The sequence below is a fragment of the Zonotrichia leucophrys genome, unplaced genomic scaffold (genome assembly GCF_028769735.1).
Source record: "Zonotrichia leucophrys gambelii isolate GWCS_2022_RI unplaced genomic scaffold, RI_Zleu_2.0 Scaffold_242_78445, whole genome shotgun sequence".
In the NCBI taxonomy this organism is placed as follows: Eukaryota; Metazoa; Chordata; class Aves; order Passeriformes; family Passerellidae; genus Zonotrichia; species Zonotrichia leucophrys.
In genome coordinates this window covers 11,059-37,429 of record NW_026992447.1, presented here as the reverse complement: position 1 = coordinate 37,429, position 26,371 = coordinate 11,059, and the positions used below count along the sequence as shown (strand labels likewise).

At 51.3% G+C, this 26,371-nt stretch overlaps 1 protein-coding gene and 2 long non-coding RNA genes across 11 annotated transcripts; 1 reads left to right on the top strand and 2 right to left on the bottom strand.

Annotated features, from left to right (window-relative positions):
• The first annotated feature begins 2,485 nt into the window (after positions 1-2,485).
• On the top strand, positions 2,486-26,023 carry LOC135441322 (Schwann cell myelin protein-like). Of its 5 annotated transcripts, none has more exons than XM_064700869.1 (10): positions 2,486-2,548; positions 3,556-3,611; positions 5,639-6,010; positions 12,120-12,416; positions 16,045-16,305; positions 20,031-20,291; positions 21,495-21,788; positions 24,142-24,238; positions 25,058-25,133; positions 25,791-26,023. In XM_064700869.1, the coding sequence occupies exons 2-10, from the start codon at positions 3,563-3,565 to the stop codon at positions 25,932-25,934; spliced, it is 1,851 nt and encodes a 616-aa protein (XP_064556939.1). In that variant the 5' UTR covers positions 2,486-2,548; positions 3,556-3,562; the 3' UTR covers positions 25,935-26,023. The 5 variants fall into 5 exon arrangements, with proteins under 5 accessions (XP_064556939.1, XP_064556938.1, XP_064556935.1 ...); XM_064700868.1 differs by lacking the exons at positions 2,486-2,548; positions 3,556-3,611; positions 5,639-6,010 and adding exons at positions 8,149-8,380; positions 10,677-10,693; positions 19,720-19,786 and having other exon boundaries at positions 12,137-12,416; positions 20,098-20,291; XM_064700865.1 differs by lacking the exons at positions 2,486-2,548; positions 3,556-3,611; positions 5,639-6,010 and adding exons at positions 8,149-8,380; positions 10,677-10,693; positions 17,765-17,831 and having other exon boundaries at positions 12,137-12,416; positions 20,098-20,291.
• Positions 16,313-17,391, bottom strand: LOC135441323 (uncharacterized). 5 transcript variants are annotated; one of them, XR_010438465.1, is made up of 4 exons: positions 17,377-17,391; positions 16,924-17,139; positions 16,558-16,619; positions 16,313-16,484 (listed from the first exon to the last, which is right to left on the bottom strand). It is a non-coding gene; the product is annotated as an uncharacterized LOC135441323 (long non-coding RNA). The 5 variants fall into 5 exon arrangements; XR_010438466.1 differs by lacking the exon at positions 17,377-17,391 and adding an exon at positions 17,269-17,294; XR_010438468.1 differs by lacking the exon at positions 17,377-17,391 and adding an exon at positions 17,269-17,294 and having other exon boundaries at positions 16,313-16,472.
• Positions 17,648-19,055, bottom strand: LOC135441325 (uncharacterized). Its single transcript, XR_010438470.1, has 4 exons — positions 18,989-19,055; positions 18,376-18,524; positions 17,862-17,909; positions 17,648-17,737 (listed from the first exon to the last, which is right to left on the bottom strand). It is a non-coding gene; the product is annotated as an uncharacterized LOC135441325 (long non-coding RNA).
• Positions 26,024-26,371: the final 348 nt, after the last annotated feature.

The following is a 26,371-nucleotide window of genomic DNA, read 5'->3' as shown; positions in this document are numbered from 1 at the left end:
ATCGGGTTGGGGACACCCCCCCTTGGGACACCCCCCCCCCAAAAAAAAAAAACTTTCCCGGGATCGCCCAAAAATTCCGAAATTTTCCCCAAAAACTTTCGATTTTTCCCCCCAAAATTCCGGATTTTTCCCCCAAAAATTCCCGATTTTCCCCCAGAAAAAATCCGGAATTTTCCCCCAAAAATTCCGGATTTTCTCCCCAAAAATTCCCGATTTTCTCCTCAAAAATTCCGGATTTTTCCTCCAAAAATTCCGGGTTTTCCCCAAAAAAATTTCGAATATTTCCTCCCAACAATTCCGGATTTTCCCCCCAAAATATCCCTTAAAAGCCCTCCAAAAAATCCGGATTTTCCCCCCCAAAATATTCGGGATTTTCTCCTAAAAATTCCCGATTTTCCCCCCAAAATTCCGAATTTTCCCCCAAAAATTCCGGATTTTTTCCCCAAAAAATTCCGGATTTTCCCCCCCAAAAAAATCGGGATTTTGCCCCCAAAAATTCCGGATTTTCCCCCCCAAAAATTCCTTTAAAAACCAAAAAAATCTCCTTAAAATCTCCTCCAAAAATTCCTTAAAAACCCCAAAAAATCCCCCAAAATCTCATTAAAATGCCCCAAAATTCGGCGATTTCCCCCCATAATTCCGGGGATCCCAAAATTTCCCGGAACCCCCAAAAATTCCTGAACTTTCCCCTAAAAAATTCCTTTAAAAACCAAAAAAATCTCCTTAAAAACTCCAAAAAATCCCCCAAAATCTCATTAAAATGCCCCAAAATTCGGCGATTTCCCCCCATAATTCCGGGGATCCCAAAATTTCCCGGAACCCCCAAAAATTCCTTTACTTTCCCCTAAAAAATTCCTTTAAAAACCAAAAAAATCTCCTTAAAAACTCCAAAAAATCCCCCAAAATCTCATTAAAATGCCCCAAAATTCGGCGATTTCCCCCCAAAAACCCCTTCGGGACCCCCCCAGAAATCCGGGGACCCCAAAGTTTCCAGAAACCCCCAAAAATTCCAGAACTTTCCCCCAAAAAATTCCTTTAAAACACCAAAAACTCCTTTAAAAATTCCTTAAAAACCGCCAAAAAATTCCTTTAAAATTCCTTCAAATGCCCCAAAATTCGGGGATTTCCCCCCAAACCCCCCTCGGGACCCCAAAATTCCCGGAACCCCCAAAAATTCCTGAACTTTCCCCTAAAAAATTCCTTTAAAAACCCAAAAAATCTCCTTAAAAACTCCAAAAAATCCCCCAAAATCTCATTAAAATGCCCCAAAATTCGGCGATTTCCCCCCATAATTCCGGGGATCCCAAAATTTCCCGGAACCCCCAAAAATTCCTGAACTTTCCCCTAAAAAATTCCTTTAAAAACCCAAAAAATTTCTTTTTAAACCCCCAAAAATTCCTTAAAAACCCCCAAAAAATCTCAACAATACTTCTTAAAATGCCCCAAAATTCGAGGATTTCCCCCCAAAAACCCCCTCGGGACCCCAAAATTCCCGGAACCCCCAAAAATTCCTGAACTTTCCCCTAAAAAATTCCTTTAAAACACCAAAAACTCCTTTAAAAATTCCTTTAAAACCCCCAAAAAATTCCTTTAAAATTCCTTAAATTCCCCAAAATTCGAGGATTTTCCCCCAAACCCCCTCGGGACCCCCCCAGAACCGCGGGGTCCCCCCCGGGGGTGTCACACTGGGTCCCTTTGTCCCTTTTTTTTCTCGTTTTTTTTCCCGTTTTTTTCCCGTTTTTTTGCCGCTTTTCGGCTCGCGCGGAATTCGGGCGTGGGGGGCGGGGCGGGGGTGGGGGCGGGGCTGTCACTGGGTTGTACTGGTTTGTACTGGGAGGGGGGGGGGGGGGGGGCCGGTGCTGTCACCAACCGCCCCCGGCACGGCCTGGGACCGGCGGGGACAATGGGGACAATGGGGACACTGATGGCACTGGGGGGGGGGGGCACTGGGGGGACTGGGAGGGACTGGGAAGGTACTGGGGACAGTTGGGGACAATGGGGACAGTGACAGCAACTGGGAGCACTGGGAAGGTACTGGGGGACAATGGGGACATTGGGGACACTGGGACAGGGACATTGACAGGTACTGGGAGCACTGGGAGCGACTGGGAGCACTGGGAAGGTACTGGGGGACAATGGGGACAGTTGGGGACAATGGGGACACTGATGGCACTGGGGGGGGCACTGGGGGCACTGGGAGGGACTGGGAGGGACTGGGACAGTTGGGGACACTGGGGACACTGGGACAGGGACATCGAGAGGTACTGGGAGCACTGGGAAGGTACTGGGGGACAGTTGGGGACAATGGGGGACAGTGGGGTGGGGGGGCACTGGGGGGACTGGGACAGTTGGGGACACTGGGACAGCACTGGGGACACTGGGACATCGAGAGGTACTGGGAGCACTGGGAAGGTACTGGGGGACAATGGGGACAATGGGGGACACTGGGGTGGGGGGGCACTGGGGGGACTGGGAGGGACTGGGAGGGACTGGGACAGTTGGGGACACTGGGACAGGACTGGGGACACTGGGACAGGGACATTGACAGGTACTGGGAGCACTGGGAGAGACTGGGAGAGACTGGGAAGGTACTGGGGGACAATGGGGACACTGATGGCATTGGGGGGGGGCACTGGGAGGGTCTGGGGACACTGGGGACAGTGGGACAGCACTGGGGACACTGGGACAGGGACACTGACAGGTACTGGGAGCACTGGGAAGGTACTGGGGGACAATGGGGACAATGGGGACACTGATGGCACTGGGGGGGGGGGCACTGGGGGGACTGGGAGGGACTGGGAGGGACTGGGACAGTTGGGGACACTGGGACAGCGACATTGACAGGTACTGGGAGCACTGGGAGAGACTGGGAGCACTGGGAAGGTACTGGGGGACAATGGGGGACAATGGGGACAGTGACACCATGGGGGGACACTGGGGGGGACTGGGAGGGACTGGGGACAGTTGGGGACACTGGGACAGCGACATTGACAGGTACTGGGAGCACTGGGAAGGTACTGGGGGACAATGGGGACAATGGGGACACTGATGGCATTGGGGGGGCACTGGGGGGACTGGGGGGACTGGGAGGGACTGGCGACAGTTGGGGACACTGGGACAGCACTGGGACACTGGGACACTGGGACATCGAGAGATACTGGGAGCACTGGGAAGGTACTGGGGGACAATGGGGACAATGGGGACAGTGACACCAATGGGGGACTGGGACAGTTGGGGACATTGGGGACACTGGGACACAGGGACATCGAGAGGTACTGGGAGCACTGGGAAGGTACTGGGGGACAATGGGGACAATTGGGGACACTGATGGCGGGGGGGGACACTGGAGGAGACTGGGAGGGACTGGGAGGGACTGGGGACAGTTGGGGACACTGGTTTGTACTGGTTTGTACCGGTTTGAACTGGTTTGTACTGGTCCATACTGGTCCATACTGGTTCATACTGGTTTATACCAGTTTATACTGATTTATACTGGTTTATACTGGTCCATACTGGTTTATACTGGTCTGACCCCGCTGTCCCCTCTGTCCCCAGCGCCACCATGAGCCGCCCCCCCCTGCTGCTGCTGCTGCTGCTGCTGCTGCCGCCAGGTACTGGTTTGTACTGGTTTGTACTGGTTTGGGCTGGTTTATACTGGTTTGTGCTGGTTTGTACTGGTTTATACTGGTTTGGGCTGGTTTGTACTGGTTTGTACTGGTTTGGGCTGGTTTGTACTGGTTTGTACTGGTTTGTACTGGTTTGGGCTGGTTTATACTGGTTTGGGCTGGTTTGTACTGGTTTGGGCTTTTCCTTACTGGTTTATACTGGTTTGTACTGGTTTATACTGGTTTTCCTCAAAATCCCAGCAATCTGAGGTCCATCCTGAGCCTCTTTTCGACCCCTAAACTCCTCTAAAACCGCCCCAAAACTCCCGTTTTTCACCACATACCGCCCCCAAACCCCCCTCATTCCACCCCAAACCCCCAATATTTCAATTTTTCCCATTTTTTCCCATTTTTTGCAGGAACTTTCATCACCTCATGGCCTACTCTGTGTCTCCTAAACCCCCTCTAAACCCTCCAAATCCCCCCAAATCTCCATTTTTTCACCACATACCGACCCCAAACTCCCCTCATTCCACCCCAAATATTTTTTATTAATTTTTCCCATTTTTTCCCCAGGAATCCTGGCCGCCTCGTGGGCCGCGTGGATGCCGCTTTTAGAACCCCTAAACTCCTCTAAAACCCCCCAAAAACTCCCATTTTTCACCACATACCGCCCCCAAACCCCCCTCATTCCACCCCAAATATTTTTTATTAATTTTTCCCCATTTTTTCCCATTTTTCCCCGTTTTTCCCAGGAATCCTGGCCGCCTCGTGGGCCGCGTGGATGCCACTTTTAGAACCCCTAAATCTTCATTTTTTCACCACATACCGCCCCATACAGCCCCCAAACCCCCTCATTCCACCCCAAATATTTTTTATTAATTTTCCCCATTTTTTCCCATTTTTTCCCAGGAATCCTGGCTGCCTCGTGGGCCGCGTGGATGCCACTTCTGAACCCCTAAATCCCCCTAAATCTTCATTTTTTCACCACATACCGCCCCCATACGGCCCCCAAACCCCCCTCATTCCACCCCAAATATTTTTTATTAATTTTTCCCATTTTTCCCCGTTTTCCGCAGGAATCCTGGCCGCTTCCTGGGCCGCGTGGATGCCACTTCTGAACCCCTAAATCCCCCAAAACTCCCATTTTTCGCCACATACAGACCCCAAATCCCTCCAAATCGATCCCAAATCCCCATCAATCCACCCCAAATCCCATTTTTTCACTTTCCCCCTATTTTTTGCCATTTTTTTGGTATTTTTCCAGCAATCTGAGGACACTGCTTATTGCCTCGAAGACTCCTAAACACCCCCCAAATCTCCATTTTTTCACCACATACCGCCCCCAAACCTCCATCATTCCACCCCAAACCCCCAATATTTCAATTTTTCCTCATTTTTCCCATTTTTTGCAGGAACTTTCATCACCTCACGGCCTACTCTGTGTCTCCTAAACCCCCTCTAAACCCTCCAAATCCCCCCAAAACTCCCATTTTTCACCACATGCCGCCCCCATACAGCCCCCAAACCCCCCTCATTCCACCCCAAATATTTTTTAATTAATTTTCCCCATTTTTTCCCCGTTTTCCCCAGGAATCCTGGCCGCCTCCTGGGCCGCGTGGATGCCACTTCTGAACCCCTAAATCCCCATTTTTTCACCACATACCGCCCCCAAAGCCCCCTCATTCCACCCCAAATATTTTTTAATTAATTTTCCCCATTTTTTCCCATTTTTCCCAGGAATCCTGGCCGCCTCCTGGGCCGCGTGGATGCCACTTTTAGAACCCCTAAATCTCCATTTTTTCACCACATACCGCCCCCAAACCCCCCCTCATTCCACCCCAAATATTTTTTATTAATTTTCCCCATTTTTTCCCAGGAATCCTGGCCGCCTCGTGGGCCGCGTGGATGCCCTAAATCCCCCTAAATCTTCATTTTTTCACCACATACCGCCCCCATACAGCCCCCAAACCCCCCTCATTCCACCCCAAATATTTTTTATTAATTTTTCCCATTTTTCCCATTTTCCCCAGGAATCCTGGCCGCCTCGTGGGCCGCGTGGATGCCGCCGGCCGTGGCGGGGCTGGCGGGCTCCTGCGCCTCCATCCCGTGCCGCTTCTCGTACCCCGAGGAGCTGCGGCCGGGCTCGGTGCAGGGGCTCTGGTACTTCGGCAGCCCCTACCCCAAAAATTACCCGCCCGTGGTGGCGCGGTCCCGGCCCGGGGGCGTCCACGAGAGCTTCGAGGGCCGCGCGAGGCTCGTGGGGGACCCGGGGGTCCGGGACTGCTCGCTGGAGCTCGGACCCCCCCTCAGCGCCGAGCTCGGCGGCCGCTACTACTTCCGGGGGGACCTGGGGGGCTACAACCAGTACAGCTTCAGCGAGCACACCACGCTCCAGGTACTCGGTGAGTCGGGGTGTAAGGGTTCGGAATTTATTGGGTTTTTTTTGGGGATTTTTTGCGATTTTTTTGGGATTTTTTGCGATTTTTTTTGTGATTTTTTGGGATTTTTTTGTGATTTTTAGGCGATTTTTTGGTGAATTTTAGAGTGAATTTTCCCAGAAATTGTGGGGATTTTTTGAGATTTTTTGGGTGATTTTTTTGCGATTTTTTTGCAATTTTCAGGTGATTTTTTTTTATTTTTTGGCGATTTTTAGCGTGAATTTTCCCAGAAATTTTGAGGATTTTTTGGCGATTTTTTGGTGATTTTTTGGGATTTTTAGAGTGAATTTTTTCAGAAATTTTGAGGGTTTTTTTAGGGATTTTTGGGGTGATTTTGGGGGGATTTGTGTCCGTGGGGGACCCGGGGGTCCGGGACTGCTCGCTGGAGCTCGGACCCCCCCTCAGCGCCGAGCTCGGCGGCCGCTACTACTTCCGGGGGGACCTGGGGGGCTACAACCAGTACAGCTTCAGCGAGCACACCACGCTCCAGGTACTCGGTGAGTGGAAACTGAAAAAATTTGGGAAAATTGGGAGATTTTTTGGGATTTTTTTTGCGATTTTTTTGCGAATTTTTCCGATTTTTTTGTGATTTTTTGCGATTTTTTTGGGATTTTTTGCGATTTTTTTGGTGATTTTTGGCGATTTTTTGGTGATTTTTTAGGGATTTTGTGGCGATTTTTAGAGGATTTTAGAGTGAATTTTCCCAGAAATTGTGGGGATTTTTTTAGGGATTTTTTGGGGATTTTTTGCGATTTTTTGGTGATTTTTTGGTGATTTTTTGGTGATTTTTTAGGGATTTTTTGGCGATTTTTAGAGTGAATTTTCCCAGAAATTTTGGGGATTTTTTGGGATTTTTTTGGGATTTTTTGCGATTTTTTGGGGATTTTTTAGGGATTTTTTTGCCGATTTTTTGGGATTTTTTAGCGATTTTCAGGTGATTTTTTAGGGATTTTTTTTGGCGATTTTTAGAGGATTTTAGAGCGAATTTTCCCAGAAATTTTGGGGATTTTTTAGGGATTTTTTGCGATTTTTTGGTGATTTTTTGAGATTTTTTTTGTGATTTTTTGCGATTTTTTTGGTGATTTTTTGGGGATTTTTAGAGGATTTTAGATTAGAGTGAATTTTCCCAGAAATTTTGGGGAATTTTTGAGATTTTTTTGGGATTTTTTTGGGATTTTTTTGCGATTTTTTGGTGATTTTTTAGGTGATTTTTGGGATTTTTTGGCGATTTTTAGAGTGAATTTTCCCGGAAATTTTGGGGATTTTTAAGAGATTTTTTGGTGATTTTTTGCGATTTTTTGGTGATTTTTTGCGATTTTTTTGGGGATTTTTTGGCGATTTTTTTGTGATTTTTTTGGTGATTTTTTGGCGATTTTTAGGTAGTTCAGAGCCAATATTTTGGGAATTTTTGGGGGATTTTTTGGTGATTTTTTGGGATTTTTAGAGTGATTTTTCCCAGAAATGTTGGGGATTTTTTTAGGGATTTTTGGGGTGATTTTGGGGGGATTTGTGTCCGTGGGGGACCCGGGGGTCCGGGACTGCTCGCTGGAGCTCGGACCCCCCCTCAGCGCCGAGCTCGGCGGCCGCTACTACTTCCGGGGGGACCTGGGCGGCTACAACCAGTACAGCTTCAGCGAGCACACCACGCTCCAGGTACTCGGTGAGTCGGGGTTGAAGGGTGCTGAATTTATTGGGATTTTTTGGGGATTTTTTGCGATTTTTTTCCGATTTTTTTCCGATTTTTTTGGGATTTTTTGCGATTTTTTTGTGATTTTTTGGGATTTTTTTGGCGATTTTTAGGGATTTTTTGGCGATTTTTAGCGTGAATTTTCCCAGACATTTAGGGGATTTTTTAGGGATTTTTTGAGATTTTTTGGGGATTTTTTTGTGATTTTTAGGGATTTTTTGGTGATTTTTTGGGGATTTTTTGGCGATTTTTAGAGGATTTTAAGAGTGAATTTTCCCAGAAATTGTGGGGATTTTTTGAGATTTTTTGGGGATTTTTGGCGATTTTTTGGTGATTTTTTTTGGTGATTTTTTGACGATTTTTAGAGTGAATTTTCCCAGAAATTGTGGGGATTTTTTGGCGATTTTTTGGGATTTTTTGGCGATTTTTAGAGTGAATTTTCCCAGAAATGTTGGGGATTTTTTTAGGGATTTTTGGGGTGATTTTGGGGGGATTTGTGTCCGTGGGGGACCCGGGGGTCCGGGACTGCTCGCTGGAGCTCGGACCCCCCCTCAGCGCCGAGCTCGGCGGCCGCTACTACTTCCGGGGGGACCTGGGGGGCTACAACCAGTACAGCTTCAGCGAGCACACCACGCTCCAGGTACTCGGTGAGTGGAAACTGAAAAAATTTGGGAAAATTGGGGGAATTTTTTGGGATTTTTTTGCGATTTTTTAGGGATTTTTTGCGATTTTTTTGGGATTTTTTTGTGATTTTTTGGTGATTTTTTGGTGATTTTTTGTGATTTTTAGGCGATTTTTTGGGATTTTTTTGGTGATTTTTTGGGGATTTTTTAGGGATTTTTTGAGATTTTTTTGGGATTTTTTTGTGATTTTTTTGTGATTTTTTGCGATTTTTTTGCGATTTTTTGGGATTTTTTGGTGATTTTTTAGCGTTTTTTAGAGGATTTTAGAGTGAATTTTCCCAGAAATTGTGGGGATTTTTTGGGATTTTTTGGCGATTTTTTTGTTGATTTTTTTGGTATTTTTTTTACGATTTTTAGAGTGAATATTCCCAGAAAGGTTGAGGGGTTTTTTAGGGATTTTGGGGTGATTTTGGGGGGATTTGTGTCCGTGGGGGCCCCGGGGGTCCGGGACTGCTCGCTGGAGCTCGGACCCCCCCTCAGCGCCGAGCTCGGCGGCCGCTACTACTTCCGGGGGGACCTGGGCGGCTACAACCAGTACAGCTTCAGCGAGCACACCACGCTCCAGGTACTCGGTGAGTGACAACTGCAAAAATTTGGGAAAATTGGGGGATTTTTTGGGAATTTTTTGGGATTTTTTTGCGATTTTTTTGGTGATTTTTTGCGATTTTTTTGGTGATTTTTTGGTGATTTTTTGGTGATTTTTTAGGGATTTTTTGGCGATTTTTAGCGTGAATTTTCCCAGAAATTTTGGGGAATTTTTGAGATTTTTTGGGATTTTTTGCGATTTTTTTGAGATTTTTTTGGAGATTTTTTGGTGATTTTTAGAAGAATTTTTACCGATTTTTAGGTAGTTCAGAGCCAATATTTTGGGAATTTTTGGGGGGATTTTTTGGCGATTTTTAGAGGATTTTAGAGTGAATTTTCCCAGAAATTTTGAGGATTTTTTAAGGGATTTTTTGAGATTTTTTGGGGATTTTTTGCGATTTTTTTGGTGATTTTTTGGGATTTTTTGGCGATTTTTAGAGTGAATTTTCCCAGAAATTGTGGGGATTTTTTGGGATTTTTTGCCGATTTTTTTGGTGATTTTTTGGGATTTTTAGAGTGAATTTTTTCAGAAATTTTGGGGATTTTTTTTAGGGATTTTTTGAGATTTTTTGGGATTTTTTGACGATTTTCAGGTGATTTTTTTTTTTTTTTTTTTTGATTTTTAGAGTGAATTTTCCCAGAAATTGTGGGGATTTTTTGAGATTTTTTGGGGATTTTTTGGCGATTTTTTTGCCGATTTTTTGGTGATTTTTTGGGGATTTTTTGGCGATTTTTTGGTGATTTTTTGACGATTTTTAGAGGATTTTGGAGTGAATTTTTTTGAGATTTTTTTGGATAAAGAAAATTTTGGGGGTATCCAGACCCCATTTTTTGGGCTGGAAATGCCCTTTTTTCAATTTCTAACCCCAAATTTTGCATTTCAGAGGTGCCGGTGCTGGAGGTGCCCCCGGAGGTGGTGGCCGGAGGGGTTTTTGGGGATATTTTAACCCCATTTTTGGGACATTTTTTATGTCATTTTTTGGGATAAACCCCAGGAATTTTTTTGCCATTTCCAACCCCATTTTTGCCATTTCCAACCCCATTTTTTGGGATAAACCCCAGGAATTTTTTTGCCATTTCCAACCCCATTTTTGCCCTTTCCAACCCCAATTTTTTGTGTTTATTTTGCATTTCAGAGGCGCCGGAGCTGGAGGTGCCCACCGAGGTGGTGGCCGGAGGGGTTTTGGGGATATTTTAACCCCATTTTTGGGATAAAGTTGGGAGATTTTTGGGATAAAGAACAGGGATTTTTGCGGTATCCAGAGCCCATTTTTAGAGATAAAGAACAGGGATTTTTGGGACATCCAGAACTCGATTTTTGGGATATTTCGACTCCATTTTTTGGGATAAAACCCAGGAATTTTTTTGCCATTTCCAACCCCATTTTTTGCCATTTCCAACCCCAATTTTTACCATTTCCAACTCCATTTTTGGGATAAAGGACAGGGATTTTTAGGACATTTTAACCCCATTTTTTGGGATATAACCCAGGAATTTTTTTGCCATTTCCAGCCCCATTTTTTGGGATAAAACCCAGGAATTTTTGCCATTTCCAACCCCATTTTTTGGGATAAAACCCAGGAATTTTTGCCATTTCCAACCCCATTTTTTGCCATTCCCAACCCCATTTTTGCCCTTTCCAACCCCAATTTTTTGTGTTTATTTTGCATTCCAGAGGCCCCGGAGCTGGAGGTGCCCCCGGAGGTGGTGGCCGGAGGGGTTTTTGGGGATATTTGCACCCCATTTTTTGGGACATTTAGACACCATTTTATGAGATATTTTAACACCATTTTTGAGATATTTTAACCCCATTTTTGGGGATAAAGGACAGGGATTTTTAGGACATTCTGACCCCATTTTTTGGGATAAAACCCAGGAATTTTTTTGCCATTTCCAACCCCATTTTTTGGGATAAAGGTCAGGGATTTTTAGGACATTCTGACCCCATAACCCCAGGAATTTTTTTGCCATTTCCAACCCCATTTTTTGGGATAAACCCCAGGAATTTTTTTGCCATTTCCAACCCCATTTTTGCCATTTCCAACCCCATTTTTTGGAATAAAGGACAGGGATTTTTTGCCATTTCCAGCCCCATTTTTTGGGATAAACCCCAGGAATTTTTTTGCCATTTCCAACCCCATTTTTTGGGATAAAACCCAGGAATTTTTTTGCCATTCCCAACCCCATTTTTGCCCTTTCCAACCCCATTTTTTGGGATAAACCCCAGGAATTTTTTTGCCATTTCCAACCCCATTTTTGCCATTTCCAACCCCATTTTTTGCGATAAACCCCAGGAATTTTTTTGCCGTTTCCAACCCCATTTTTGCCCTTTCCAACCCCATTTTTTGGGATAAAGAACAGGGATTTTTGGGACATCCAGAACTCGATTTTTGGGATATTTGGACTCCATTTTTTGGGATAAACCCCAGGGATTTTTTTGCCATTTCCAACCCATTTTTGCCCTTTCCAACCCCAATTTTTTTATGATTTTTGTGTTTTTTTCCAGAGGCCCCGGTGCTGGAGGTGCCCGCCGAGGTGGTGGCCAGAGGGATTTTTGGGGATATTTTAACCCCATTTTTGGGACATTTTGATGTCATTTTTTGGGATAAAGGACAGGAATTTTTTTGCCATTTCCGACCCCATTTTTTGGGATATTTCAACCCCATTTTTTGAGATAAAGGTCGGGGATTTTTGGGATATTTCGACCCCATTTTTTGCGATAAAGGAGGGGAATTTTTGGCACATCCAGATCTCATTTTTTGGGATAAAAACCAGGGATTTTTGGGACATCAAGAACTCGATTTTTGGGATATTTGGACTCCATTTTCTGGGATAAACCCCAGGAATTTTTACCATTTCCAACCCCATTTTTTGGGATAAACCCCAGGAATTTTTTTTGCCATTTCCAACCCCATTTTTTGGGATAAAACCCAGGAATTTTTGCCATTTCCAACCCCATTTTTTGAGATAAAGGACAGGGATTTTTAGGACATTTTAACCCCATTTTTTGGGATAAACCCAGGAATTTTTTTGCCATTTCCAACCCCATTTTTTGCCATTTCCAACCCCATTTTTGCCCTTTCCAACCCCAATTTTTTGTGTTTTCTCTGCATTTCAGAGGCCCCGGTGCTGGAGGTGCCCCCCGAGGTGGTGGCGGGCGCCGTGGCCGAGCTGCGGTGCCGCGTTCCGGACTCGTGCCCGCGCCAGCGGCCGCGCCTGCGCTGGGAGGGGGCCCGGGAGCTTCCGGAAGTTTCCGAGCGCGAGTGGCGCGAGGACGCCGCCGGCGCCGCCTCCGTCGTGTCCCGGCTGCGCTTCCGCGCCCGGCGCGAGGACGGCGGCCGAAACCTGGGCTGCCAGGTGACCCTGCCCAACGCCAGCCTGGCCTTCAGCGCCGCCGTGGCGCTCGACGTGCAGTGTGAGCACACCTGGGCACACCTGGGCACACCTGGGGGGCGGAAAATGGGGGAAATTGGGGGGAAATCGGTGAAAATTTGGTGAAAATTGGTGAAAAAACGGTGAAATTAGGTGAAAACTGGGGGAAATTAGGTGGAAATTTGGGGAAATTAGGTGGAAATTTGGGGTTCTGGGCACACCTGGGCACACCTGGGCACACCTGGGGGGCGGAAAATGGGGAAAATTGGGGGAAAATCGGTGAAAAAATGGTGAAATTAGGTGAAAATTTGGGGAAATTAGGTGAAAAAATGGTGAAATTAGGTGGAAATTTGGGGGTTTTGGGGCACACCTGGGCACACCTGGGCACACCTGAGAGGGCGGAAAACGGGGAAAATTGGGGGAAAAACGGTGAAATTCGGTGAAAACTGGGGGAAATTAGGTGGAAATTTGGGGGTTCTGGGCACACCTGGGCTGCCAGGTGACCCTGCCCAACGCCAGCCTGGCCTTCAGCGCCGCCGTGGCGCTCGACGTGCAGTGTGAGCACCCGGGCACACCTGGGCACACCTGGGGGGCGGAAAATGGGGAAAAATGGTGAAAATTGGGTGAAAATCGGTGAAAATTTGGGGAAATTCGGTGGAAATTTGGGGGTTGGGGCACACCTGGGCACACCTGGGCACACCTGGGCTGCCAGGTGACCCTGCCCAACGCCAGCCTGGCCTTCAGCGCCGCCGTGGCGCTCGACGTGCAGTGTGAGCACCCGGGGGGGAAAAATTGTGAAAATTGGGTGAAAATCGGTGAAAAAACGGTGAAGTTAGGTGGAAATTTGGGGAAATTAGGTGGAAATTTGAGGAAATTCGGTGGAAATTTGGGGTTCTGGGCACACCTGGGCACACCTGGGCTGCCGTGCAGTGTGAGCACACCTGGGCACACCTGGGGGGACAAAAATGGGGAAAATTTGGGGAAAAATGGTGAAAATTTGGGGAAAATCGGTGAAAATTTGGGGAAATTAGGTGAAAAAATGGTGAAATTAGGTGGAAATTTGGGGTTTTGGGCGCACCTGGGCACACCTGGGCACACCTGAGAGGGACAGGAGCACACACTGGGGGATGAAATGGTGAAAATTGGGGGAAAATCGGTGAAATTCGGTGAAAACTGGGGGAAATTAGGTGGAAATTTGGGGGTTCTGGGCACACCTGGGCTGCCAGGTGACCCTGCCCAACGCCAGCCTGGCCTTCAGCGCCGCCGTGGCGCTCGACGTGCAGTGTGAGCACCCGGGGGGCAGAAAATGGGGAAAAAACGGTGGAAATTTGGGGAAAATCGGTGAAAAAATGGTGAAATTAGGTGAAAATTTGAGGAAATTAGGTGGAAATTTGGGGTTTTTGGGGCACACCTGGGCACACCTGGGCACACCTGGGCTGCCATGTAGTGTGAGCACCTGGGCACACCTGGGGGGCGGAAAATGGGGGAAAACGGTGGAAATTGGGTGAAAATCGGTGAAAATTTGGGGAAATTAGGTGGAAATTTGGGGTTTGGGCACACCTGGGCACACCTGGGCTGCCAGGTGACCCTGCCCAACGCCAGCCTGGCCTTCAGCGCCGCCGTGGCGCTCGACGTGCAGTGTGAGCACCTGGGCACACCTGGGCACACCTGGGGGGCGGAAAATGGGGAAAATCGGTGAAAATTGGGTGAAAATCGGTGAAAAAACGGTGAAATTAGGTGAAAATTTGGGGAAAATCGGTGAAAATTTGGGGGAAAATCGGTGAAAATTGGGGGTTCTGGGCACACCTGGGCACACCTGGGCACACCTGGGCACACCTGGGCACACCTGGGCACACCTGAGAGGGACAGGAGCACACACTGAGGGGAGAAATGGTGAAAATTGGGGGAAAATCCGTGAAAATTTGGGGAAAATAGGTGGAAATTTGGGGAAATTAGGTGGAAATTTGAGAGAATTAGGTGGAAATTTGAGGAAATTCGGTGAAAATTGGGGGTTTTGGGCACACCTACCTGGGCACACCTGGGGGGCAGAAAACGGGGAAAATTGGGGGAAAATCGGTGAAAAAATGGTGAAATTAGGTGAAAATTTGAGGAAATTAGGTGGAAATTTGAGGAAATTCGTTGAAAATTGGGGGTTTTGGGCACACCTACCTGGGCACACCTGCAGGGAAAAATTGGGGGAAAATTAAGTGAAAAAAATGGTGAAAATTTGAGGAAGATCGGTGAAATTAGGTGAAAATTGGGAGAAACTAGGTGGAAATTTGGGGTTCTGGGCACACCTGGGCACACCTGGGCACACCTGGGCTGCCAGGTGACCCTGCCCAACGCCAGCCTGGCCTTCAGCGCCGCCGTGGCGCTCGACGTGCAGTGTGAGCACCTGGGCACACCTGGGGGACAAAAATGGGGAAAACGGTGAAAATCGGTGAAAATTGGGTGAAAATCGGTGAAAATTTGGGGAAACTAGGTGGAAATTTGGGGTTCTGGGCACACCTGGGCTGCCATGCAGTGTGAGCACGTGGGCACACCTGGGCACACCTGGGCTGCCAGGTGACCCTGCCCAACGCCAGCCTGGCCTTCAGCGCCGCCGTGGCGCTCGACGTGCAGTGTGAGCACCTTGGGGGAAAAATTGGGTGAAAAACGGTGAAAATTTGGGGAAATTAGGTGGAAATTTGGGGAAATTAGGTGAAAATTTGGGGAAATTAGGTGAAAATTGGGGGAAATTAGGTGGAAATTTGGGGTTCTGGGCACACCTGGGCACACCTGAGAGGGACAGGAGCACACACTGGGGGGAGAAATGGTGAAAATTGGGGGAAAATCCGTGAAAAAATGGTGAAAACTGGGGGAAATTAGGTGGTAATTGGGGTTTGGGCACACCTGGGCACACCTGGGCTGCCGTGCAGTGTGAGCACCTGGGCACACCTGGGGGACAAAAATGGGGAAAATTGGGGGGAAAACGGTGAAAACTGGGTGAAATTAGCTGAAAAAATGGTGAAATTAGGTGGAAATTTGGGGAAATTTTTGGCAGTTTTTGGGTATTTTGGGGTCCCTAACTCACCTGTCCATCCCCAGACGAGCCGCAGGTGCTGGAGGTGTCCCTGACACACCTGGGGGCAGATTTTGGGCAGGTTTTTGGGATATTTTGAGCAGGATTTTGGGATATTTTGAGCAGGTTTTTGGGCAGGTTTTTGGGATATTTTGAGCAGGTTTTTGGGCAGGTTTTTGGGATATTTTGGGCAGGATTTTGGGATATTTTGAGCAGGTTTTTGGGCAGGTTTTTGGGATATTTTGAGCAGGTTTTTGGGATATTTTGAGCAGGTTTTTGGGCAGGTTTTTGGGATATTTTGAGCAGGTTTTTGGGATATTTTGGGATATTTTCCTGTCCCTAACTCACCTGTCCCCCTTTCCCAGACGAGCCGCAGGTGCTGGAGGTGTCCCTGACACACCTGGGACAGGTTTTTGGGCAGGATTTTGGGATATTTTGAGCAGGTTTTTGGGATATTTTGGGTACATTTTGGGATATTTTCACATCCCTAACTCACCTGTCCCCCCCCAGACGAGCCGCAGGTGCTGGAGGTCTCCCTGACACACCTGGGCAGGTTTTTGGGATATTTTGGGTACATTTTGGGATCCCTAACTCACCTGTCCATCCCCAGACGAGCCGCAGGTGCTGGAGGTCTCCGGCCCCCCCGAGGCCCTGGAGGGCTCCCCGGTGCACCTGGGCTGTTCCGCCGAGGGCCGCCCCCCCCCGCTGCTCACCTGGTTCCGGGGCCCGCAGGTGCTGCGGGAGGAGCCGGGGGCGGCGGCGCTGCCCCTGCACCTGGCGCAGGTGAGCCCGGCCGACAGCGGCACCTACACCTGCGTGGCCGAGAACCGGCACGGCCGCCACAACCGGAGCCTGGAGCTGCACGTGGCCTGTGAGTGCACCTGGGGCACCTGGGCACACCTGGGGGCACCTGGGAACACATGGGAGGGATAGGAACACACCTGGGGGCACCTGGGCACACCTGCGTGGCCGAGAACCGGCACGGCCGCCACAACCGGAGCCTGGAGCTGCACGTGGCCTGTGAGTGCACCTGGGCACCTGGGGGCACACCTGGGAGGGACAGGAACACACCTGGGCACACACCTGGGCACAATGGGAGGCATAGGAGCACACCTGGGGGCACCTGGGAGGGATAGGAACACACCTGGGGGCACCTGGGAGGGATAGGAACACACCTGGGCACACCTGTGTGGCCGAGAACCGGCACGGCCGCCACAACCGGAGCCTGGAGCTGCACGTGGCCTGTGAGTGCACCTGGGGCACACCTGGGGCACCTGGGAACACACCTGGGGGCACCTGGGAACACCTGGGAGGGATAGGAACACACCTGGGCACACCTGGGCACAGCTAGGAGGGATAGGAACACACCTGGGCACACCTGTGTGGCCGAGAACCGGCACGGGCGCCACAACCGGAGCCTCGAGCTGCACGTGGCCTGTGAGTGCACCTGGGCACACCTGGGCACACACCTGGGCACACCTGGGCACACCTGGGCACACCTGGGAACACATGGGAGGGATAGGAACACACCTGGGCACACCTGGGAGGGATAGGAACACACCTGGGAGGGATAGGAACACACCTGGGCACACCTGGGAGGGATAGGAACACACCTGGGAGCACCTGGGCACACCTGGGCACACCTGAGTAGGATAGGAACACACCTGGGCACACCTGGGAGGGATAGGAACACACCTGGGCACACCTGTGTGGCCGAGAACCGGCACGGCCGCCACAACCGGAGCCTCGAGCTGCACGTGGCCTGTGAGTGCACCTGGGCACCTGGGCACACATGGGTGGGATAGGAACATACATGGCAGGGATAGGAACACACCTGGGAGGGATAGGAACACACCTGGGCACAGCTGGGCAGGGAGGGATAGGAACACACCTGGGCACACCTGGGCACACATGGCAGGGATAGGAACACACCTGGGCACACCTGGGCACACCTGGGGGCACCTGAGGACACCCCTGGATGGAGCTGAGCACACCTGGCTCCGTCTGCACCCCTGCCCCACCTGTGTGACCCTTCTGTCATCACCTGGCTCACCTGTGCCATCTCACCTGTGCCATCTCACCTGTCCCATATCTCACCTGGATCTCATTTCTCTCATTTCCCTCCCCCATATCTCACCTGTATCTCACCTGTCCGTGTCCCACAGATGCTCCCCGCACACCTGTGCTCAATGGAACATTCTGGGTGCTGGCCGGTGAGCAGGTGCGCCTCACCTGCTCCGCCCTCAGGTGCCCATATCCCACATTTCTCTCATTTCTCTCTCCATATCTCACCTGTATCTCACCTTTATCATATCTCACCTGTCCCGTAGATGCCCCCCGCACACCTGTATTGAACGGCACGTTCTGGGTGCTGGCCGGTGAGCAGGTGCGCCTCACCTGCTCCGCCCTCAGGTGCCCATATCTCACCTGTATCTCATCTCACCTGTCCCATATCTCACCTGTATCACATCTCACCTGTCCCATATCTCACCTGCAGACGCCCCCCGCACACCTGTGCTCAATGGAACATTCTGGGTGCTGGCCGGTGAGCAGGTGCGCCTCACCTGCTCCGCCCTCAGGTGCCCATATCCCACATTTCTCTCATTTCTCTCTCCATATCTCACCTGTCTCTCACCTGTATCACATCTCACCTGTCCCACAGACGCTCCCAGGACCCCGGTGCTCAATGGCACGTTCTGGGTGCTGGCAGGTGAGCAGGTGCGCCTCACCTGCTCGGCCCTCAGGTGCCCATATCCCACATTTCTCTCTCCATATCTCACCTGTATCTCACCTCACCTGTACCTCACCTGTCCCACAGACGCCCCCCGCACACCTGTATTGAATGGAACGTTCTGGGTGCTGGCCGGTGAGCAGGTGCGCCTCACCTGCTCGGCCTCAGGTGTCCGTATCTCACCTGTATCACATCTCACCTGTCTCTCACCTGTCCCACAGATGCCCCCCGCACACCTGTGCTCAATGGAACATTCTGGGTGCTGGCCGGTGAGCAGGTGCGCCTCACCTGCTCCGCCCTCACGTGTCCGTATCTCACCTGTATCTCATTTCTCTCTCCATATCTCACCTGTATCTCACCTGTATCACATCTCACCTGTCCCACAGATGCCCCCCGCACACCTGTACTGAATGGAACGTTCTGGGTGCTGGCCGGTGAGCAGGTGCGCCTCACCTGCTCCGCCCTCACGTGTCTGTATCTCACCTGGATCTCATTTCTCTCTCCATATCTCACCTGTCTGTATCCCGTAGATGCCCCCCGCACACCGGTGCTCAATGGCACGTTCTGGGTGCTGGCAGGTGAGCAGGTGCGCCTCACCTGCTCGGCCCTCAGGTGCCCATATCCCACATTTCTCTCTCCATATCTCACCTGTATCTCACCTCACCTGTCCCATATCTCACCTGCAGATGCCCCCCGCACCCCTGTATTGAATGGAACGTTCTGGGTGCTGGCCGGTGAGCAGGTGCGCCTCACCTGCTCCGCCCTCAGGTGCCCGTATCTCACCTGGATCTCATTTCTCTCATTTCTCTCCCCAATATCTCACCTGTATCTCACCTGTATCACATCTCACCTGTCTCTCACCTGTCCCACAGACGCTCCCAGGACCCCGGTGCTCAATGGAACATTCTGGGTGCTGGCCGGTGAGCAGGTGCGCCTCACCTGCTCCGCCCTCAGGTGCCCATATCCCACATTTCTCTCATTTCCCTCCCCCATATCTCACCTGTATCACATCTCACCTGTCCCTTACCTGTCCCACAGATGCCCCCCGCACCCCTGTGCTCAATGGAACGTTCTGGGTGCTGGCCGGTGAGCAGGTGCGCCTCACCTGCTCCGCCCTCAGGTGCCCGTATCTCACCTGGATCTCATTTCTCTCATTTCTCTCTCCATATCTCACCTGTATCTCACCTGTATCACATCTCACCTGTCTCTCACCTGTCCCATATCTCACCTGCAGACGCTCCCAGGACCCCTGTATTGAATGGAACATTCTGGGTGCTGGCAGGTGAGCAGGTGCGCCTCACCTGCTCCGCCCTCACGTGTCCGTATCTCACCTGGATCTCATTTCTCTGCCCATATCTCACCTGTATCACATCTCACCTGTCCCATATCTCACCTGCAGACGCTCCCCGCACCCCGGTGCTCAATGGAACGTTCTGGGTGCTGGCCGGTGAGCAGGTGCGCCTCACCTGCTCCGCCCTCAGGTGCCCGTATCTCACCTTTCTCTCATTTCTCTCTCCATATCTCACCTGTCTCTCACCTGTCTGTATCCCGTAGATGCCCCCCGCACCCCGGTGCTCAATGGAACGTTCTGGGTGCTGGCCGGTGAGCAGGTGCGCCTCACCTGCTCCGCCCTCAGGTGCCCATATCCCACATTTCTCTCATTTCTCTCTCCATATCTCACCTGTATCTCACCTCACCTGTCCCATATCTCACCTGCAGACACTCCCAGGACCCCGGTGCTCAATGGCACGTTCTGGGTGCTGGCCGGTGAGCAGGTGCGCCTCACCTGCTCCGCCCTCACGTGTCCGTATCTCACCTGGATCTCACCTGTATCATATTTCTCCTGTCCCTTACCTGTCCCACAGACGCTCCCAGGACCCCGGTGCTCAATGGAACGTTCTGGGTGCTGGCCGGTGAGCAGGTGCGCCTCACCTGCTCCGCCCTGTCCCACCCGGCCCCGATCCTGACCGTGGCTCGCGGGCGCCGCGTTGTGGCCGCGGCCGTGTACGAGCGCCAGGTGAGCCTGGAGCTGGCGGCGGCCGCGCCCGAGGACGGCGGGGAGTACCTGTGCCGGGCCGAGAACCAGCACGGGCACAGCAGCGCCGCCTTCAACCTCACCGTGGAGTGTGAGCGGGGTTTGGGGGGAAAAATGGGGATTTTGGGCAAAAAATTGAAAAAATTAATTTGGGGAAAAAAACCCAAAAAATGGGGAAATGGGGGAGTACCTGTGCCGGGCCGAGAACCAGCACGGGCACAGCAGCGCCGCCTTCAACCTCACCGTGGAGTGTGAGTGAAAAATGGGGCCAAAAAACGGGATTTTGGGCAAAAAAATGGGATTTTCGGGAAAAAAATTGGGGCAAAATGGGGCAAAAAACATGGGAAATATGGGGTAATATGGGGTGAAAATGGGGTTTGGGAGTGAGAGCAGCCTGGAGTTCAATGTCACTGTGGAGTGTGAGTGAAAAATGGGGGGAAAAATGGGGATTTTGGGCAAAAATACAGAAATTGGGATTTTGGTTAAAAATCGGGAAATTGGGAAATGGGGGAGTGCCTGTGCCGGGCCGAGAACCAGCACGGGCACAGCAGCGCCGCCTTCAACCTCACCGTGGAGTGTGAGCGAAAAATGGGGCGAAAAACCGCGATTTTGGGCAAAAAATTGGGATTTTCGGGAAAAAAATTGGGGCAAAATTGGGCGAAAAACATGGGAGATATGGGGTGAAAATGGGGTGAAAATGGGGTTTGGGAGTGAGAGCAGCCTGGAGTTCAATGTCACCGTGGAGTGTGAGTGAAAAATGGGGCGAAAAATGGGGATTTTGGGCAAAATACAGAAATTGGGATTTTGGTAAAAAATGGGGAAATGGGGGAGTACCTGTGCCGGGCCGAGAACCAGCACGGGCACAGCAGCGCCGCCTTCAACCTCACCGTGGAGTGTGAGTGAGAAATGGGGGGAAAAAACGGGATTTTGGGCAAAAAAAAAGGGATTTTAGGAGAAAAAAAAGGTATTTTTAGGCGGGAAAAAAATGGAATTTTTTGGGGAAAAAAAGGGATTTTAGGAGAAAAAATCGGAATTTTTTGGGGCAAAAAAAAGGGATTTTAGGAGAAAAAATTGGAATTTTTGGGGGGAAAAAAAAGGGATTTTAGGGGAAAAAATTGGAATTTTTTGGGGGAAAAAAATTGGATTTTTTGGGGGAAAAAAATCGGAATTTTTGGGGCTAAAAAAAGGGATTTTAGGAGAAAAAATCGTAATTTTTTGGGGCTAAAAAATCGGAATTTTTTGGGGGAAAAAATCGGAATTTTGGTGCTAAACCAATGCGATTTTCCCCCCTCAGACCCGCCGGTGGTGCTGCCCGAGTCGCGCTGCGCCCCCGTGGGCGAGGGCCTGGCCCGGTGCGTCTGCGCCGCCGCCGCCGTGCCCGCGCCCGCCCTGGCCTTCGAGCTGCCGGCGCTGAACGGCTCCGTGGCCGAGGGGCACCGCGACTTCGCCCTCACCTGGAGCGCGCCCGGCGCCGCCCGCGCCGCCCTCACCCTGCGCGGCACCGACCTGGAGCCGCGGCTGGCGGTGCTGTGCCACGCCCGCAACGGGCACGGCAGCGCCAGGGTGCAGCTGCGCTTCCACCACCCAGGTGAGGGGGAGAAAATGGGGAAAAAACGGGGAAAATTGGGGATTTGGGCACACCTGGAGCCAAGGCTGGCGGTGCTGTGCCACGCCCGCAACGGGCACGGCAGCGCCCGGGTGCAGCTGCGCTTCCACCACCCAGGTGAGGGACAGGGAAAAATGGGGGATTTGGGCACACCTGGGCACACCTGGGCACACCTGGAACCAAGGCTGGCCGTGCTGTGCCACGCCCGCAACGGGCACGGCAGCGCCAGGGTGCAGCTGCGCTTCCACCACCCAGGTGAGAGAGTAGGAAAATTTGGGGAAAATTAGTGAAAATTGGAAGAAAATAGGGCAAAATCTGTGGCAAAACTTGGGAGAAAACTGGTGAAAAATTGGGAGAAAAGCGATGAAAATTTGAAGAGAAAATCGGTGAAAATTGGGAGAAAATCGGTGAAAATTTGGGGGGAAAATTGGGAGAAAAGTGGTGAAAATTTCGGGAGAAAATTGGGAGAAAATTGGGAGAAAATCAGTGAAAAATTGGGGAGAAAATTGGGAGAAAAGTGGTGAAAATTGGGGGAGAAAATTTGGATAAAATCTGTGAAAATTTGGGGAGAAAATTTGGAGAAAGTGGATGAAAATTTGAGGAGAAAATCGGTGAAAATTGGGGGATTTGGGCACACCTGGGCACACCTGGGCACACCTGGAGCCAAGGCTGGCGGTGCTGTGCCACGCCCGCAACGGGCACGGCAGCGCCAGGGTGCAGCTGCGCTTCCACCACCCAGGTGAGAGAATGGGGAAATTGGGGAAAATTGGGGATTTGGGCACACCTGGGCACACCTGGAACCAAGGCTGGCGGTGCTGTGCCACGCCCGCAACGGGCACGGCAGCGCCAGGGTGCAGCTCCGCTTCCACCACCCAGGTGAGAGACAGGGAAAATTGGGGGGAAAATGGGGATTGGCACACCTGGGCACACCTGGGCACACTGGAACCAAGGCTGGCCGTGCTGTGCCACGCCCCAACGGGCACGGCAGCGCCATGGTGCAGGCGCTTCCACCACCAGGTGAGAGAATGGGGAAAATTGGGGAAAAATTTGGGGGAAAATTGGGAGAAAATGGTGAAAATTTGAAGAAAATAGGGCAAAATTTGTGGCGAAAATTGGGAGAAAATTTGGGGAGAAAATTGGGAGAAAATCGGTGAAAATTGTGGGAGAAAATTGGGAGAAAATTGGGAGAAAATCGGTGAAAAATTGGGAGAAAATCAGTGAAAATTTGGGGAGAAAATGAGGAGAAAATTTGGAGAAAATTGGGGGAAAAATGGGGAAAATTGGGGATTTGGGCATACCTGGGCACACCTGGGCACACCTGGAGCCAAGGCTGGCCGTGCTGTGCCACGCCCGCAACGGGCACGGCAGCGCCAGGGTGCAGCTGCGCTTCCACCACCCAGGTGAGGGACAGGGAAAATTGGGAGAAAAAATGGGAAAATCAGTGAAATTTGTGGCGAAAATTGAAGAAAATCAGTGAAAATTGGGAGAAAATAGGGAAAAATTTGGGGAAAATCAGTGAAAATTTGTGGTGAAAATTGGGAGAAAATCGGTGAAAATTTGGGGGGAAAATTGGGGGAAAATCGGGGAAAATTGGGGGGAAAATTGGGAGAAAAGCAGTGAAAATTTGAAGAAAATAGGGAAAATTTGGTGCAAAAATTGGAGAAAATTTGGGAGAAAATTGGGAGAAATCGGCGAAAATTGGAGAAAATCAGTGAAAATTTGTGGCGAAATTGGAAAAATTGGAAAATTTGAGGTGAAAATTTGGAGAAAAGCGGTGAAAATTTGAGGAGAAAATTGGAGAAAATCATGAAAATTTGAGGAGAAAATTTGGAGAAAATCGGTGAAAATTTGAGGGGAAAATCAGTGAAAATTTGAGGAGAAAATTTGGAGAAAATCGGTGAAAATTTGTGGTGAAAATTTGGGGAGAAAATTCGGGCAAAAATTGGCAGAAAATCGGTGGAAAATTGTGGGAGACAATTGGGAGAAAAGCGATAAAAATTTGAAGAGAAAATCAGTGAAAATTTGGGAGAAATTGGGAAAAATCAGTGAAAATCTGGGAGAAAATCGGTGAAAATTGGGGATTTGGGCACACGTGGGCACACGTGGGCACACCTGAGGTGGATAGGACACTGGCACACGTGGTGGCACACCTGGGCACACCTAGAGGGGGAAAAATGATGAAAATTGGGAGAAAATCGGTGAAAATTTGGGGAAAATCGGTGAAAATGGGGGATTTGGGCAACCTGGGCACACCTGGGCACACCTGGGCACACGTGGGCACACCTGGGCACACGTGGGCACACCTGGGCACACCTGTCCCATCTCTCACCTGCAGCCGGCCTGGTCTGGGCCAAGGTGGGTCCCGTGGGCGCCGTCGTCGCCTTCGCCGTCGTCATCGCCCTCGTTTGTTACCTGAGCCAGAGCCGCCGCAAGTGAGCCCCGCCCCCCGCCGGGGCCACGCCCCCCGGGGGGCCACGCCCACCTGGGGACATGGGGAGGGGCTGGGGGAAAGGGGAGGCCACGCCCACTGGGGGGTATGGCACAATATGCCACGCCCACTGATGGTATCCCTTTATAAGCCACGCCCACTGAAGAGTAAAGCCCAGTAGACCACGCCCACTGATGGGTATACCCTAATAGGCCACGCCCACTGGTGGTATACCCTAATAGGCCACGCCCACTGATGGTATATCCCAATAGACCACGCCCACTGTGGAAATGCCAACAGCCACGCCACTGATGATGCACAATAGCGCCACTATGGATACCAATAGCACGCCACTGATGGTATACCCTAATAGGCCACGCCCACTGGAGGGTATGGCACAGTAGGCCACGCCCACTGATGGTATACACTAATAGGCCACGCCCACTTATGGCATATCCTAACAGAGCCAAACACCCCTGATGGTATATCCTAATACGCCACGCCCACTGTGGGTTATCACACAATAGGCCACGCCCACTGATGGGGATAGCGCAATAGTTCACGCCCACTGATGGTATACCCTAATAGGCCACGCCCACTGGGGGTATGGCACAACAGGCCACGCCCACTGAAGGGTACTGCACATTAGGCCACGCCCACCTGGGGCACAGACCAATAGGGAGCAGCCAGGGAGGGGTGGAGTCCAATAGGCCACGCCCATTCCACTGGAGGATGGAACTGAGGCATGGGATTTGATTGGGGCGGGGCAGGGGGCGTGGCCACATCTGACAAGGCCCCGCCCCCTGTGTCCCCGCCCCTGCAGGAAGGCGTCGGGAAGCCCCGAGGTGACCCCGGTGACCCCGGCGGGGGGGCGGGACCCGGAGCCACGCCCACTGCGGGTGAGGGGGGCGGGGCCACGGACGGGGTGGGGCACAATGGGGGAGGAGTCCATGGGGACGTTTTGGGGGGAATTTGGGGGGTCCTGAGGGGGATTTTGGGGTGACTTTGGGACATTTTGGGATATTTGGGGTTCCTGGACGGAATTTGGGGAATTTGGAGGGGTCCCGGGTGGGATTTTGGGGAAATTTTGGGATATTTTGGGACATTTGGGGGCATTTTGGGACATTTGGGGTATCCCAGGTGGGAGTTTGGGGATATTTGGGATAATTTGGGGGGTCCCGGGTGGGATTTTGGGGACATTTTGGGGATATTTGGGGACATTTTGGGGATTTGGGGACATTTGGGGACATTTTGGGGACATTTTGGGGATATTTGGGGACATTTTGGGGTCCTGGATGGAATTTGGGACATTTGGGGGGTCCTGGGTGGGATTTTGGGGACATTTTGGGGATATTTGGGGACATTTGGGGACATTTTGGGGTCCTGGATGGAATTTGGGACATTTGGGGGGTCCCGGGTGGGATTTTGGGGATATTTGGGGACATTTTGGGGACATTTTGGGACATTTTTGGGCGGGGATTTGGGGGTGTTGTCCCATGCGGGATTGTGGGCGTGGCCAGGTGTGACCCCGCCCCTCCCCTCCCCCCCCCATCCAGGTGCGCTGGCTCCGGCGTTGGGCGCTGGGGGTGGGGGAGGGGCCAGGGTCGGCCCCGCCCCCCGAGGCGGCCCCGCCCCCTCCCAAACCCGCCCGGGGATCCCCCGAGGAGCCCCCGGAGTACGCGGAGATCCGCGTCAAGTGACCACGCCCACCGGACACGCCCACCGCCACATGGACACGCCCACTTCACAAGGACACGCCCATTTGGAGACGCCTATCCCACCTGGACACGCCCATCATGTCTGGACACGCCCAATGTGCTGAAACATCAGGACACGCCCACCGCACCGGACACACCCACCTGACACACCCGCTGTGCCTGAACACAGTTGGACACGCCCACCACCTGGACACGCCCATCACAATTGACACGCCCACCAGCCTGGACAGCCCAATTGGCACCTGGACACGCCCACCACACCTGGACACGCCCATCACAATAGGACACGCCCACCAAGCCTGGCACGCCCAATTGGCACACCTGGACACGCCCACCACACCTGGTCACGCCTATCACAATTGGACACGCCCACCAAGCCTGGGCACGCCCACCACATCTGGACACACCTGGGCCACGCC

Excerpts from the sequence above, each read along its gene's own strand:
- LOC135441322 (XM_064700869.1), top strand. The coding sequence starts at position 3,563 with ATGAGCCGCCCCCCCCTGCTGCTGCTGCTGCTGCTGCTGCTGCCGCCA. Across the intron at positions 12,417-16,044 it reads CGTGGCGCTCGACGTGCAGT|ACGAGCCGCAGGTGCTGGAG; the intron begins GTGAGCACACCT and ends GTCCATCCCCAG. Across the intron at positions 20,292-21,494 it reads CTTCAACCTCACCGTGGAGT|ACCCGCCGGTGGTGCTGCCC; the intron begins GTGAGCGGGGTT and ends TTCCCCCCTCAG.